Below are 14312 nucleotides of genomic sequence, written 5' to 3'. Positions count from 1 at the left end.
ACATGCTTGACTGGACACGGCCCGTTACAGCCACGATGCAACAGCTGCAGAGGCACATTTTTCTTTGCTTACATCCAATTAACAGCACTCAGTGCACTGCTGAGCAGTAACAGCACACTTTGAAGTTTCTTCGTCTGTCTTTGGAATATTTTAACGACGCTGTTGCATTATGTCACTCGCGTTAGGCCAAAGACTGAACATGTTGGTGTACAGAGAGTCTTTTGGATTTGTTTTATCAACCTTTTAGACATTTAGAACCATGCAGACAAGAAGTCAATGCTAAGAAAATAAAAACCTTCAGACGATCTGTTTTCCCAGCTCCCTCTTTGTGTCTGACACTCTCAGGCAAACACAGGCGCACTCACTGATGTCTTCATCCATCTGTCGTTCTCAAGCATTGTCAGGGTAGCTCATTTCATCTCCACTGAGGCCGAGGCGAGGAGAAAACAGAAAGAAAAACAGAAGGGGATGAAAATAGTGACGGTCTAAACTGAGAGTCAGTGTGTTATTCTGCAGCCAGAGGACAGAGAGTGAGAGCTGGGGAGGAAGCTTGGACGAGCTGGACTGTGATCTGAGATTTTCCACTTTTTTCTAACTTTGTGTTTGTGAGATCAGGAGTCTGATGCCATCAAACTGTGACAACTACAGTCTCTGTGTCCAAACAGCCAAAACGAAAACACTGTCACTGTTTGAATGCTTGATTCACGAGTGCAGGTTATCCAATAATCCATCCATCCATTCGCTTCCGCTTATCCTTTTTCAGGGTCGCGGAGCCTATCCCAGCTGTCATAGGGCCAGAGGCGGGGTACACCGCGGACAGGTCGCCAGTCTGTCGCAGGGCTATCCAATAATGCAATTGCAATGTTTTTGTTTTAATGACAGGTATGTGTGTGAGAAACATGTATTTTCTGTTCTGATCTAGTTGATCTATGTCTAACTTAAAATCTGTCATTGTGCAGTAATTCCTTTTTTAAAAAGTACATATATCAGGGTGTGTGGTGGAGCTATGCTACAGTATCTAATTTACAGAGTTAACAGTCAAGTCTATCGTTCCTGTGACAGTTTTCTAAATGTCCTCTTTAAACTTTGTTATCTTTTAAAGCACAAGTCAAAGCCCTGCTGCCCGACTGTTTAAACACCTCAGAAGTGGAAATCCTGCAGGTTTGTTACAAACCTCGAGCTGCAGGCAGCACTCACAGGCTCCGCCCTCACGTTGAGCGTGGGTACATTCCTCTCTGGTGGTTCTCCTCCCTCTTCTACGCAAACGTGCCAGCCCCACTTCCTCCCACCCAACGCCCCGACTGCACTGTTTGTCACAGGAGGAGCATCTCCTGACTGCTGGTGAGAATCATCAGGGTATATTTTAAAGATCTGAGCGTTCTGATGGTGATTTTAGCAGGGTTTTCTTCTCTGCTTCACATGCCATGTGATCCTGACGCGTGATATTGTCAAAGAGATCAAATATGAGCAGTTAATCTGAGCGACTCCTCGGTGCGCAGAGAGCAGGAAGCAGTTGCTGGTAAAATACCAAAAGCGCTCCGAACCTGCATTTGGAAACTATCTGAAGCACCTGTGTGATCGTACAGCTGCTGAACTCCACAGAGGACGAGCACGAGTCCAACAAGATGACATTTATTGAAAAGTAACAAACTATAGAACAAGTAGTAACAGACTGTTTCAGTAATAGCTTAATATATCAGTATATCTGGAGTATACTGCCATACATCGGAGACTTGCACAGAGAGCAAATTAACGTATTTTTGACGATTTGCTACAAAAAGGCTTCGATTACTCACACTACCCGACCGGGTTAAGACAAAAGATACAAAATTAAGACAATTAAGAGAGTTGTGCAAATTTAAAGCCTTCTACAAATGAATTACGAGGCAAATGTACAAAACTATACACACCAAAGACTTCTGTAGACACGGAAAGAAAAAATCACTATTGCAGCTACAAGGCTATCACACTAAGTTTTGTTATTTAAATCCATAACAACACTAAAGTTAGATATTCAGGTTTTGGCAACATTTCTGTTTCAGATATGACCGACGCTTTTAAGCACAATCAGACATTTTCCACTTGGCAAAACGACATAAAGAAGAGTTTGTATCACAAAAAAAAAAAAGTACATTCACTAGAATGAAATCTGTTTTCAGACGAGCGATAACAAAAGATGTAACCCTTCCTTCAGCAAGTACACATGACCCTGAGACAGATAAGAACAGACAGAAATCATCATCTGAAAGCCGACACAGACGAGTGTCTCCTTCAAGTCGTGATGGGCCACGTTCCCTCTTTTTTTCTTCCTTTTTTTGCGAGCTTGTATTTTCAGTGAGGAAGAGGATACAAATTTAGCTCAGCAAGATTGAGGGAAGCCCAAGTCCAACTTCTAAAAACACAGACAGGAAGATCGTTTCTGTTCACAAAATCATACACTTCCCCAAACGTCTCCTCTCCCTCTGCACATGCCGGCCGCAGCAAAGGTCTAATTCAGTCTGAATAAATTACACCTGAGTAAACAGTGTCAGGAGTGGGCGGGGACAAAGAGGGACATCTCGACTTCCTTCTTCGCGGTGAAACAAGCTAAAGTGTCAGTTAGAGCGGTGATGCACTGGTGAGAGGATGCACGTCTCCGGACGAGCAGTGCAGGGCTGACAGAGCGACAGCAGCTACAGAGAGAGAGACGTGCTCACAAGGCCCTGCTGGACACGCACCAGCGAGTCCACTTCAGACGCGGGGACAACACGGCAAAGTTACACAAGAAGCACGAGTAAACACATTGGGTAAAAAATCAAAAGTCTCTGTGCTGTTTCCAGGCCTTCGCTCATGTGCAGTTGGAGATAATGTGAATCAGTCTGGATGGAGAAACGACGGGAACACGCAAAACCCCCTCCTCTTCCTCTTCCTCCTCCTCGGAGCCGCCGAGGGGCGGCACATTCCTGCATACCAGACTCCGAGGCTCATCTGAGGGAAAAAGACAGAGAGGGATTAATGTGCTGGTCCCGTGAACTCTGCTGTACAAGGACCCTGTATGAGAACGCCGGGCACATGACCAGAGGGCCTGGACGTTCTCAGGGAGAGGAAGGCAGAGACCTCCAGGCTACACAGCAGCTTATCACTGTGCTGTTTTATCAGGCTTTGGCCACAGAGCATTAATAACATTTAACCATTTATGTGGCTTAGTGATGAATATCTGAGGGTGCAGAAGTTGGGACCTGTGAGTGAAAATAAGCTTCAGTGAACTCAGATAAAAAGCACATATTCCAAAAACCATCTGCTTTATCCTGATAGGAGGCTTTATGCTGCAATTCCTGCATCGGCAAGCTGCATTTTTTAAAAATACAAACACTGTAATGAATTCTTTGGAATCTCATATTCCTCTGCAGCCTCACTGTCTAATTTTCCTCTCGTGGCGGTATGAGGAAGTCGTCCTCTGGATGTTTGGGACGCTGGACAGAAACCTGAACCTGGTGGTTTGCATACTGCACATTTGCAGAGATACTAATAACCCGCCTGCAGCGTGAGGCAGCGAGTTCGTACTCGGGCTCTGCTGGGGGTTTGTTTGAATAACCTAAAGACTCTAATTTCCACGGCTGACAAAGCCCGATGATACTTCAGAAGCCTTCACTGATCCACGCACATCTGTGACGGTTGTGAATACTTTGCCTGAAGCGTAACAGTCAGACACAGTTGGAGAATATTTGTTTGCACGTTTAAACTCTTGATTGCTGTGATAGGCTGGAGCTGTTCAGGCTCTAGTTGTTTATCGCTGCGAGCGTGCTGATTCTACCACTGCAGCAGACGTGCCGGTGACATTTCCAAATCTCTATAAAAGCTTCCTTTGAAAAGGAGCTTTATTGTTATGCTGCGTTCCACCTCCTGATATTTATTCTTGAACTCTGTCAGAGGAGTTTTGCCTTGTGAAATGAGTCGTCTGTGATTGGCTGCTTTTCACAAGCGGAAGATGTTAAAACAGCAGGTGGGTGGAGCTCCAAGCGTGGAAGAGAAAGCCGTCCGTCGAGCATTTGAACAGCCTGAAGCTTGCAGTGATTACTGGCACACACACTGTATATACACAAACCTTGGCTTTGTTCAATTGTAACCACTATTTTATCTTTTTTTGGCTTTATTGCAAATAATCATATCATTCCAATTTTACCTGTTCATGGTTCAGTAAGACTCTACAGCTAGGCTCCTCAGCTAGCTTAGCTCATCCTGCCTTGAAAAGCAAGAACAGCAGCACTCATTGCATCGCATGCAGCTTTAGGCCTCTGCTTTCTCTGTCAGTGCACATGTGCATGGCTCACCGGCAGCACCGGTTGCTGTGCAGATGATGAAACCCAAACACGCCGCCACTTTGCTCAGACCGTGACAGCTCTGTTTATCAAAGCTTCATAAGAACTGCGGCATCAGGCCGTCACGTCCAGGGTACGACGAGCTGAACCGCGGCCCAGACAGTGAAGAACATTCACCAAGTGCTTAAAGACACCAAAGCAACAAAGAGGTAATGTACTGTCGTGGTTAGTTCATCCACTGAGAGATAATATCCTCGTCTCACACGACCAAACTTTAGCTCGCTGTCACCTTGGATGAACTCCAGACCGTCACTTCCTTGTTACCTGTCACATCAAGGTCAGTTTTGCGCAACACCGTGCTGCATCGTTTACAGCGTTCACCTTTCGCCCGCATTTCAAAGTACGGCTCTTCATTAGACACAGCTGTAACCCAGGAATTATCCAGGTGCGCTGTGTGCGTCCAGTCAGGAGCAACTGCTGCGTGCCTCTGCAGACCAAACAGATGGGCTGGGACTAAATGCTGCTCTGCTTGGATCTGCCAGGTTCGCCTCATGTTTTCACAAAAGCTTGTCTCATGAAATTACACAACGTCCAGTTTGAGACACCTGGAGAGGAGCGGCTCACAGAATGACACCTGGCATGTTGCAAAAGCTGCATTTAACTAAAACCCACATCTGCATCTTCTAGAAGCCCAACGAACCAAAGCCAGTCCTTTCTTTAGCCCAGTCCTTTCTTTAGCTGTCCCCTGTGTGCAACAAGGTCTGTGCCATGTTTACTAATGACCACCTGAAACTGCAGCGTATTGACCGATGCATGAATCGCAGTCACTTCATTTACATGAGTTTGCATTGTTTTCAGGGATGCGTGAAGGACTCTGGGAATGAGCTCCGGCTTACAGGCATCTTGGTACGGCTCTAAAGCATAATGAGGCGCGCCTGATGAATCGCTGCAGAAACAAAGAGCATCTCTGTGACTGGACGAGCCTCACTTTCAGCACCACTTCAGCAAATATTACGCAATTTGGATTAATTACCAGGCAGACACACTGTTTCCTTCCCCAGCTGGCTCTCTGAGGGGGGCCGCTGTAACTGTATGACAGCTCGTCTCTTTTTAAGGGTCTAATCGAATTAGTGTGGGTGATTATTCAGCCATTTTAAGCATCGTCTTCCCTTTTCTCCTTTTGTTAGTCCCAGCGTGGAGAAAAGACCAATAAAAACACCATTAGGTTTATGCAAATTTCAGCATTTGTGCTGAGGGCTGTAATGTGGCAGATTGATTACTCGAGGGACCCGAGACCAAGTGTGCGTGCACGTGCTAACTCTGACTGTACGCGCACGTGTGTGTGTGTGTGTGTGTGTGAGCTGGGGGGGCGGGCCTTGTTGTACACAGATGCCACAATAAAAGCTTCATTCAGCCCGTGCTCCTGGTGGCCCTCACAGCGAGGCATTAATAAAACATTAGTATTGAGTGACTGAGGCCTCTGCTGTCCTCCTCCCCGATCCCACCGTGACCTTTCCATTTCACAGCAGCTGTTTGGGGATGAAGAGAAACCACCAAGGAGTCCCTCGGTGACCTCTGACCTCTCCAGGTGTACCCTATCACAGAGAGCCATGCCCACCTCACAAGACCGTCGGTTAAAGCCGTGAAAAAGCTGAATTGTGGGGGGGCAAAGGCTCAGGCAACATAACAGGCATTTCGAGGCTATTACAGTTCAGTGGTGAGAGAGCGGGATCCAGTTACGTGTTGTCTGCCTGTAGCCTGGCACCAACGACAGACCAGGCTGCCCCCCCCCCGGATGCCATCCAGCTTATCATTTCCCAAAAGACGCACTAAATATACGAGTCTAAACAAAATTACACGCGTTTAGTTCTGCGTGTTTTAAACCCGTCTGTGAACGTCACAGGCTCTTACTCCCATTCCCAGAACAAACACGAGCCTTTACAAACACTCTTCCCCCATCCACAGTGGGTTCTGGCTTGGCCTTGAAGTCTGCGGTTAGTCACATCTGGTGGAAATGCACAGGGCAACAAACTGCAGTAGGTGGTGACAAAAAAGAAAAAGAAAGACACAGCACGGCTGGTAATCCCATACAGGCCACGCAAACCACAAGGCGACATTAACAAATCTTTACTAATGGGAAAGCAAGCCACACCTTCATTCCTCCCAAATTAGAGTGAGGACGGCTGGTTTTTACTAGGAAGGGCAATGCCAGCAATGTGTGTGTGTAAGTGAAAAACAAGTGATTTTACTATTGTGTAAAGTCTCACCAGACTGCTGGGAGGAAACAAACACACACACTTGCAGAAACACAGTATTCTTCTCTCTAACCCCGGCTGAAAGTTGAAAACTTTGGAGCAACGTATTTTTAGGCAGGCGTTAGACTCGGCTGCCAAGCGCTGGAAAATATAGCTTTGCTTCTCCTGGTCTTACTCGCTTATCTCCTCCTCTCCTTCAGTTTGTGCGTACGTTTGTGTTTGCCCCCCTCCTCCTTTCTTGGGTGTGTGAGAGAGAAAGTCAACAAGGGTCTGGGGAAGGAGTGTGTTTAACAAGCTGGAAATCTGAGCTTTCTCCATCTGTGCAGTAATTAAACATAAAGGCAGCAGGACGGCAGCTACTGTAACTGCGAGGTTCATAAAGACGCGGTTCCTTGATCTTTCACAGGCAGCCTGTCTGTCTCCATCCCAGCCCAGAAACCTTGGCTACCATGGATACAGTGGCCCATACCAGCAGCCCCATAATGCTAAGCCCCCAGCCCCATCATCTCCAGCTGTTTACTGTCGACACAAGTCACACATAAGCCTCCGCTTCTCGCTCGCCTCTGCTTTACTCTACTTTCAAACTCTCTGGCAGAATAAAAAGAGGAGGTGCCTTTACTGTTGCTTTTGCACTGTGGGGGAGGAGGATTTACCCAGGATGCACCTGGGTCTGTCAAACAGAAAATAACAAAATATGCACAGAATTTTAACTTGAGCTGTATCCACTCTGGCTATTTTCTAGCCAAACATTCGTCAAGCACATATAAGAACAGCTCACATTTACCGCTGCATTTATGATTATCTGATCGAGTCCGTCTAGTTTCAGTCAACTTGGTTCTTAATCACGATCTCTCAGTCTCATGGTGCACAGCATATGAAGCTGGAGGAGACCAAGCAGTAAACCCCCAGGCTGGAAAGTAAAACCAGCGCAAAGCAACAAAACCTGAAGTTTCTCAAGAGGCCACTTGAGTCTGGCCCCAAAAGCGAGTCAGTCCACTTATGCCTGGATTATACTTTGGTTATGGAGGTTATGGACAACTGGAGACCCGAAGGCCAAGCAGTCACTCCTGCTTCTCTGAAGTCGGCTTGTTTTCTTGTTTTGACGTCCTCAGTGCAGCCATCAAAAATACAGATCCTCGTGTCACTGCTTAGGCTTCAGACTCCCACATTAAAACAGCCAGGAGTGAAAACATTTGCTCTCTACAGACAATTTCAATTTCCATCACAACAGCTATTTTTTCCAAAACACGGGATGGCAACTGCCAGACGACTGAAACTGAAACGTTGTAGTCGACATTTACAAAGAAACGGCTGATGTCATATTAGCCGTGTCCATTTTTTGTTTACAGTCTCTGTAGAAAGCAATTAAGTTAGCATGAAGAGTAGAAGTTAGTTGGACCTCTTCTAACTTTAGTTACTTTTGCAGAGTGACATGCAAACACTCTTGTTAGCTTTAGACAGAGCAGATAGAGCCAGGCTAGCTCTTTCTACTCTCTGTGCTAAGCTAAACTACACGACCGCTGGCTGCAGTGTCGTAAAACCCCTCCTTGTTTTTTCCTTTACAGTTTTATTACTGTAATAAAGATAAAACCCTTTAATTTCAAATTCAATAACTACTGCAGCACTCAGCTGTTTTCCACGGATCGCACCAGAACTGAAATAAGGTCACAGCACGGGCCTCGTGAAATTTCAAACCACCGGGAACGTGTGAAAAATAAATAAATAAAGCTGCTCACTGCGCTTGTCATTGCACCGTGTAAAAGCAGAAAACGCCTCAGGAGTAAAGCATCAATCGATAGACTCGCATGAAACTGAAAACTGCCCCTGCCTTCCCTTCAGGCCAGTTGGCTCCTATTATTCTTGAGTTGTTGTAGTCAGTCATATTTTTATACCCTTTAGACTTTCTCTGTTCCTGAATTCCTGATGACTGGTTTGACTGTTTGTCACTGTGGGAAAAACTCGTCAGCACGTATGGAATTCATTTTTCTTTTTTCCTTTTTGAAATCCTTCAAAACCTGGGATCAAGTCGAGGACTTGTTTGTTTCCCCGTCCTGTAAAATGTCCAAATCTTAAGTGTTGCTTCACACGAGCTAACAAACAGAATGTCTCTGATCTTATCTAAAGCACAGCGAACGTGACGCATCGACTTTTCAAACTGCCTCGTTACAGGCACCCCGTTAGCAGCATCGGGCCTGCAGAGCTCCCTGCACCCTTTTGTCGTTCACTACAAGCACAGACCTGATGCCTGCCTCTCCACCTCGCTCCCGTCAGTGTCAGAGGTCTTGTTGTGCAGCTCTCGCTCTGTAATTATCAGCACCACTGACATTCCTCCTGCTCTCTAAACCAAGACTCCTCCATGTTTACCCGACACCCAGCCGGCACAGCAGCTAGATAATGTGTAACCACTGTAACCATTAGCAACCCTGAAAACACAGAAGAGTCTTTAAACTGGACGGTTTAAAGAGGCATTCACCTGGACTGTGTAACAGTGTAACAGTAACAGTGTAACTAACAGTGTAACTGTGTAACTGTAACTGTGTAACAGTGTAACAGTAACAGTGTAACTAACTGTGTAACTGTAACTGTGTAACAGTGTGCTTTATGCTAGCCAGGTCCCACACATGATCTGAAGATTTAAAGGGGAACTATGAATAGCACACATACAGTAATTGACATCTTGTTTGTTTGCGTCACTTTAAGAAGCTACAATTACTCACCGCATAACCTCAGAGAGTCGGTGCATCTCTATGCTGAGAGGTACTTCCATGTGCTGACGAAGGCAGTGGGAATGAGCGAGTAGGGCACGCTGGTCACGCTGTCCCAGGAGTCTGACGCTGGATCGTAACAGTCTAGCGTCTTGCACCTCTGAGCCCCAAAGTACCCTCCGACCACATAAAGCCTGTTTCCCGACGCCACAGCGTGACAGCTGATCCGCTTGGCTGTCACGTCGCCAAACTTTGACCACTGATACGTCTCGCTGTTGAACCGATACGCCGAGCTGGCAGAGAATTCGGTGTCGCCGCCGATCACGACGACGTGGTTGCCGACCACGGCCGCTGCCGTGTATCGCCACAGCTGCGGACAAGCGGCCGGCACCGACCACCGGTTCTGGCAGGGGTCGAAGCACTGCACCTTGGGGTATTTGTCTCTGTTTACGCTGGTGCCCCCAAAAGCGAAGAGTTTGTTTTTGGCGCCGACAACGGCAGCGTTGCTCACTCCTTCTCTGAGCGGGGCCACGAGGGTCCATTTATTGGTCTGAGGGTCGTACTGTTCCACCTGCTTGAGAGAGACAGATGGAGAGGCGGGGAAGGATCCGGCGAGGGAAGTGTGTCCTCCCACTACGTACAGCATGTGGTCGAGCTCCGCGGAACCGTGTCCGAACCTGGCTACCAGCATCGGCGCCGCTTTAGACCACTCGTCGTGTAATGTGTCGTAGACCCAGACATCTTTGGACGCTCCATTCTCAGATCCACGTCCTCCAGTAACATAGACCTGAGGGACAGAGAGAGAGCGTGTTTACATCGTCGAGGGGTCATAAAAGAAAAATGACACATTTAAGTCGATTCATTGCTTAAATACCTTGCAACCAATGGCGCAGGCGCTGCACTCTTTCCTGGGACTGGGGATGTCTGTTTTGGGGGTGATCTCCTTGGTCTTGTTATCAATCACGTAGACTTTATCACACATGAAAGTCTGACCTCCGAGCAGCAGCAGGGCCTGACTGACTTTTCTTGGACGTGCACAGAATCCGGTTACGATCCCATCGTTCTGGAGGATCCGCATCTTACACCGCACAGCGTCTTCGACGATTTCCCGGCACACCTTGTGGCACATCACCAGCTCCTCTGAAGCGACGTTCTTCAGCAGGTACGATTCAGGCAACAGCGCCAAGCGGACGCAGCGCAGCAGCTCGGGCAGCTCGCTGTGCCTACGCTCCATGTCCGCCTTGACCCAGTCGATAACGGCCTCGTACACCAGGCTCTCGTCCTCCACCTCCAGTTCCTCGCTAAGGATGAGCTCCTGAACTTTGTCCTTGGGGAGGCTTAGGAAGTCTTCTGTCCTAAAGAGAGTAGCAAAGGTCGCCAGGCACATCCTCCACGACAGCTCATACAGTCTCTGACACTGGTGGGCGTCGGACAGCAGCATCATCCCGAGACAGTTGGACTGGTGAAGGTTCTTTTCCAGAAACTCTGCCGCCGCGTCCCTGATGTCGTGAAACTGAAGCATGTCTCCAGCTTCCAGCAGTGACTCTGCATTTTCCTCATTGATGATGACCCGGGCTGAGTAAGCGTAGTCAAGCAGAAGCTCCAGCACTTCCGGGTGGAGAGAGTCGTGGAAGTTGACGTCACCGTCGTGACTCTCCCTGAGCCCGCCGCTAAACATGGCCTCGAAGTACCGGCTGCAGGAGGCCAAGACGGCGCGGTGGCAGGGGAAGGAACGGTTGCCGGCCTTCAGCACGACATCTGTGAAGACTCTGCGTTTGCGTAGCAGGTTGAGCTGAGTCAACAGGCTGTCCGCGTGGGACGTCTTGTGGAAGAGTTGGATATTCATTGAGCCAGAACTAGAGCGAGACTTTCTGTTTTCGTGGTTGCTGACAGACATCTTGACTTGAACCTGGAACACAGAGACAAAAAAACATGGATAAGTTACTCTTACAGCTAATTCTATTTTGATTACAGTTGGCCAGATATAAATCTTTTGATGTGAGCACTCCTCCCATTTGATGATTAAACAAAAACTCTGCCGCCACCGATGAATGGGCTGTACATGAAATACTCTTATCAGTATGTCAGGCTGCAGCGGAAACGGACTTCAGACTGTGGAGAGATGAAAGGAGATCAGATAAGGCGCACTCCCACGTAAACCCAGTGTGTGTTAGTGCACCAGTGATTTACACAGTGCAAAAATCTATAAAGCATGCATCACTGTCAGAGCCGTGAGAACAACCGGCTCTTAGAATAACCTTCAACGATTAAGGTTAGGCTAGAAGCAACACCTGGGTGTTTCCACCCTCTTCCATTTCAGGGCTGTGAGTCACCTCCAAACTCGGCAAAGCCAATAAATTCCTGCCAGCTTGTTGTGTTTCTCAGCTGGCTCACATACAGGAGCTTTCAAGCCCACATAAGATGTGACACCTCAGAGCAGCTCCTCTAGGATAAAATTATGTAACCGCAGTGCAACAAGGGAGAAATAGAGGAGGGGGGGCATTTTCTGATCGTTTATATATGGAGCTTGAGTGGGAGTGACATTATATGGTTTGTTTAAAAATTCTAGGAAATATTTCAGCTACCCACTTGTCCTGGCGCGGCGCGGCGGGCTAACAAAGAGCCCACATATAACTTGAAAACGACCAAATAAATATCTTCCGCTTTAAAGCGCCCATTGTTTCACCGCAGATACATTTAAATCGGCCATTCAACCCAGCTGAAAGAGGGACGGTGGACTTCCGTGCAGGGGGGTGGGGGGAAACAGCGTGAAATCCAATTCGTTGTGTGCAGTAAATGTGAAACTCTGGTCAGCACTGCCAGCATGCGCTCAACTTTCCTCCCAAGTTAGCAGCTGCAAAGCATCGGCCGAGATCAAAGGAAACACTGTTACAGCTCAGTAATAACGCGCGCGCGCGCTGTGGTGCGGCTGGATCTTACCTCGGTGGGAAAGGCAGCGATCCCGACTCCTTTCTTTATCTCGGCTACAACTTCCACCCGTCGTCGGGTTTGTGTTTGAAGTTGTGGCACACTTCAGGCGAGTCCGCTTCCCGACTTTAAAGCTGTATCACACCCTAAACTCGCGGGAGACGGTTCAGCCATCTGTTTGTCTTCACACTCTTGGGTTTGTGCCCGAAACAAAACAATTTTTGGAAAGTTAGCCGCTCGCTGTTTTCTGTGGGTGAAGCCAAGCAGCGTGCCGGAGAGCGACGAGCTGAGCGCAGAGAGAAAGAGTCGAAGCAGCAGCGGTGGTGTTTCCTCTGGCTCCTCCCACTCCTGCTCCCGCCGGCCAATGGGCTCAAGCATCAGCGCAAAGCTTTCCTTTATTCTCCAGCCAACCTGGATCAGTGTCCGTCATTATATTCAGAAACCATCGCCATGAATCACCCGAAACACCTGTCACTGTATGTTTCACCTGCCTGCTTTGTTCTCGCCTTTCCTCCATTTCAGCGCTATCAATGAACGCCAAGCAGCCTGTGTTTGTAAAGGATTTAGCGGAACAACACAATGGAAAAGGGGAGTCTGTGAAAAAAGACGACATAACGATAGACAGAAAAACTATCCAGGACGGCATCGATGCTGGGTGTAAATGCGCACAGGGTTAAAACTGCACGTGTAATACAGGCCGATGTTTAAGAAAGGTTTTCCTGAAAGCTGTTGCTGCTGAGATTTTTACACGTTGATGTCACAAAACAGTCTAAAGATCACTTAAAATGACCTTCATTTCACAGACCAGTCTGCTCACCCAGCTCTGAGTCAAATGTGACCGAGATGAACAGCATAAACATAATTTCATGAAATAACTATTGTTACTAGAAAAAAAATCAACGCATTGATTGTGAAAAACAGCGGTGTGAAGTTGTAAATAACTAACCACGATTTTTAACTGAATGAAAGGTAAAAAAGTTACATGGAGCTTACATCATATAAGATTGAATAATCTGCTCTCTAGAAGGTTTTCAGAAAGTCACAGGTCCATCCAGCACACCCATCCCCACCCACAGATAGTCCAGAAACCACACAAACATTTTGCTTAAATTACTGAGATTTTTTCAGATTGTTTTCCAACTCGGTCAGCTATTGCATTATTTTGCACCATTTTTATAACACAGAGGTCTCAGTGTTGCACAACTCTTCCATAATGCTCACAAGAATAAACATTGTGGCAGTAAATCCCAAAATTTTTGATTATTTTTGAAAACCACAAAAATAGCTACCATGTAGATAACAGAGCCTATTCCATGCAGTGGGATGGGCTGCAGCAGCCCCCTCGTGAAGCCGAATAGGATAAGTGGGAGAAAATGGACAGATCAACTGTGTACATTTTAATTTTGGAATGTAAACTATCCACAGGTTGACAAAGAATTAAAAAATTAATGATTAGAGTAAGAAAACTGCATACTGAAGTTCTTAAAGGATTTTTGCACATCATACAAGACGGCCAATCAGTAAAATATCTGGAACAACAGTCTTAGTGATCATATGATTGCAGGTTGAGCGCTGTGAGATTGTTTCTTCAGCTGAATTCTTGGCATTTTCTGCAGGAATTAAGCACTCGTGAGGTTTGCAACAATTCATAAAGAATGCGCCTCGGATCCAAGCAGCCTCTCAGGACGAGAAGCAGGTCAGTGAGGAGTCGTCTAAGTCAAGCCCGCTTGTACTTGTCTGCAACTCAAAGTTTTAGAAAAGACACTAAAGTGAGAAAATGTAACAATTATGCGCCAGCCTTTGCTGGGACATGCCCTGACATGTGTGACTGATGATGTGAACAATTTATTCTGTTAAGGTGTGTCAATTTCAAGGCTCTCACGTTGTTCCAGTGGGTGAATTTAAATGGATTTGAATTTCTGCTAATGTTATTAGTGATTGTCGTGCTTTGACAGGCCACAGTGTCTGCTGTGGAAAAGCGTAATAGAAGTCGGCAGAGAAAACCTCATGGATTTAAACAACACTGGTTTGTTTGTGCACCGAGACGACTGAAGTCCACCAGAGTGGGTGCCACACATCTCGGGTTTCCTCTGCCTCTCTTCCTGTTTTGAACTCCTTCTTAGTGT

The 14312-nt window shown here is 47.0% G+C and overlaps 1 protein-coding gene across 1 annotated transcript; it reads right to left on the bottom strand.

The window, feature by feature from the left end:
• Nucleotides 1–1616: 1616 nt before the first annotated feature.
• Nucleotides 1617–12550, bottom strand: enc3 (ectodermal-neural cortex 3). Its single transcript, XM_005746798.2, has 4 exons — nt 12199–12550; nt 10133–11167; nt 9271–10045; nt 1617–2967 (listed from the first exon to the last, which is right to left on the bottom strand). The coding sequence occupies exons 2-3, from the start codon at nt 11153–11155 to the stop codon at nt 9299–9301; spliced, it is 1770 nt and encodes a 589-aa protein (XP_005746855.1). The 5' UTR covers nt 11156–11167; nt 12199–12550; the 3' UTR covers nt 1617–2967; nt 9271–9298.
• Between the last annotated feature and the right edge of the window lie 1762 nt (nt 12551–14312).

Source organism: Pundamilia nyererei, unplaced genomic scaffold, assembly GCF_000239375.1.
Source record: "Pundamilia nyererei isolate P.nyererei 1_Seehausen unplaced genomic scaffold, PunNye1.0 scaffold00183, whole genome shotgun sequence".
Taxonomy (NCBI): domain Eukaryota; kingdom Metazoa; phylum Chordata; class Actinopteri; order Cichliformes; family Cichlidae; genus Pundamilia; species Pundamilia nyererei.
The sequence above is the reverse complement of the archived record's forward strand: the minus strand, read 5'-3'. Positions and strand labels throughout refer to the sequence as shown.